Source organism: Arachis ipaensis, chromosome B07 (assembly GCF_000816755.2).
Source record: "Arachis ipaensis cultivar K30076 chromosome B07, Araip1.1, whole genome shotgun sequence".
Classification (NCBI taxonomy): domain Eukaryota; kingdom Viridiplantae; phylum Streptophyta; class Magnoliopsida; order Fabales; family Fabaceae; genus Arachis; species Arachis ipaensis.
The window spans coordinates 125265928-125268045 of record NC_029791.2 but is presented as its reverse complement, the minus strand read 5'-3'; the positions used below and the strand labels follow the sequence as shown (position 1 = coordinate 125268045).

At 35.0% G+C, this 2118-nt stretch overlaps 1 protein-coding gene across 1 annotated transcript in view; it reads right to left on the bottom strand.

The window, feature by feature from the left end:
- LOC107606339 overlaps positions 288–2118 on the bottom strand; it is a gene marked incomplete in the record, with an annotated part of 2947 nt that continues 1116 nt past the window's right edge. Inside the window, 4 exon segments of the mRNA XM_016308391.2 lie at positions 288–714; positions 796–853; positions 1178–1214; positions 1633–1874. Of these exon segments, the coding sequence (XP_016163877.1) occupies positions 635–714; positions 796–853; positions 1178–1214; positions 1633–1874 (417 nt within the window).

The window sequence follows — 2118 nt, the reverse complement described above, 5'->3', positions numbered from 1 at the left end:
GTTGCCTGGCGTTAGGAGCATGGCAATTTGATTGCCAACCCAATGGAATCGTGCTGCCTACAATTCCAGAATTTCTTCGTACAATCTAAACTTCCAACGCAGATCTATTTTCTTAAAGATTTGTCAGATTCTACTTACTCAAGGGGAAGAAACAGAATGACTTTCCAATCAATTCGATTTACATGTATATGTAGTAAATCGAATCCATTCAATTCGGTTTACCTATGGGCTACTCATAGTAAATCGAATCAATTGAATTCAATTTATATAAATATGCAAATAAGACATCCATGAACCACATTTGCATTCAGGACATTCATGTAAAATTGAATCTCATTTGTTCACGTCATTTGCCCAACAGAAATGCTCTCTGATTATGTAATAATATATGCCTACTTACAAAGGAAGTAAAATTATTTTTACGCACACAACCTCCTCCTCAGAATCTAAACCATGTTACGTGGGCACTGCATGTCCGATTGGAATTCCAATCAATTAAATACACACCTCTTCTATGAATTACAAGAGCCAAAAAAAAAAACCCTATTCTGAAATTGCAGCTGAAAATTTAGTGCACAGTATTTTAGCTTGATGTTATTAAAAATACCTTGCATCCTTTCAAGTCCCAGGACAATTACATACTCCCATTCTTACGTTCATGTTTTATGGCCTCGTATGAAGTCATCACTTCTTTGAATTTAGCCTCAGCAGCTTCTGCAAGATTTTCACATTCACATACCTGTGATTAGAGCCATGGTCTTAGATTGATCCTACACAGATAAGTTGGTCACCTACCTCTATTATCCTGGTTCTGATCAGGATGATGCTCTTTTGCCTTTGTCCTAAATGCTGTCTGCAAATGAATAGGGAAGTTTTAGAAATGAATTGAGACATTTAAGGTAACATATTTACAGAGTACAGAGTACAGTGAGTTTCTAAGATTGACATTAGAATTGAAGTCATGCAAACACCTAGCATGAATAAAAATTACAAGCTCTCTATGTAGAGAAGACAGCAGTTGATAAATGTAAAGAATCTAAAAATAAAATATGATGAAACATCCATTCCATGAAGACGAGCGTGATGGATATAGTAAGTAGCTGATAAAATCAAGCACACCACTAACATTAATATCCTAGCATTAGCAATATAAGCTCATGCCAAAAGAAAAAGTCACCTTAATCTCATCATCTGAGTATGGAGTTCTTCTAAACCTGATCCATAAAAGGGAAAGTTAAATTTTAATGGTCAATGGTAGTAATACAGAAGAATAACGACTCACAGATACTGATCTTGAAAATCTCAACTATTAGCAGATATCAAAATATAACAGTTGTTTAAGACTTGGTCTGTGAACACACAGCAATTAAACTGAGATTGGTCCTCACTGACTTTTCCTGGTTCATAGTACTTATAAAGATGTACTAACCCATATAACCATTTTGTTATCAGTGTAACCATAAAAAATTTTCTTCCTCCCACCAAAACTCTCATAATTTTTCTAAACTATAACAAGAACTACTACCTTGTAGTTCCTTCAGCAATATAAGTAAATAACTATTATAAGGAAAAAACCGCGTCCCCCTGAAACTACATCTTACATGGGCCAGTATCTAAGACTTCTGTGAGTACCTGTCAAGACCCAAAACTGAGTAGTGATGCGATAACGCATAGCTTCCACTCTCTCGAGGAGCTTCTCGATAATTTGTCCTCCAATTATGATCTTTGAAGGATGTATCAGTCTTCCAATACCAATCTTCTCTCTGGAAATTCTGATGATACGCACCAGGTCCACCGTCCTTCCAGCTTTCATAGCTTCTTCTGTATTTATTTCTTTCTCTGTTAAACACATTTTGCATACGCCTTATTCGTTCCTACAGTTACAAATAAAACCAGATTAAAAATATTAACTACTGGCTCAAGCTGCAATGTATAGGACAACCAGCCAACTGATACTTAAGCAAGTTAAAATTTGCATCTATTTCCGGTTTATTACCAAGCAATAAAACTTGTTTCTTCACAAATTATTGTGACTCAGACTAAACATTTTTTATAAAATAAATATCTTAATATCTCAAATTTGAACAAGACAAAGCGCAGTTTATACAGAAGGAGAAC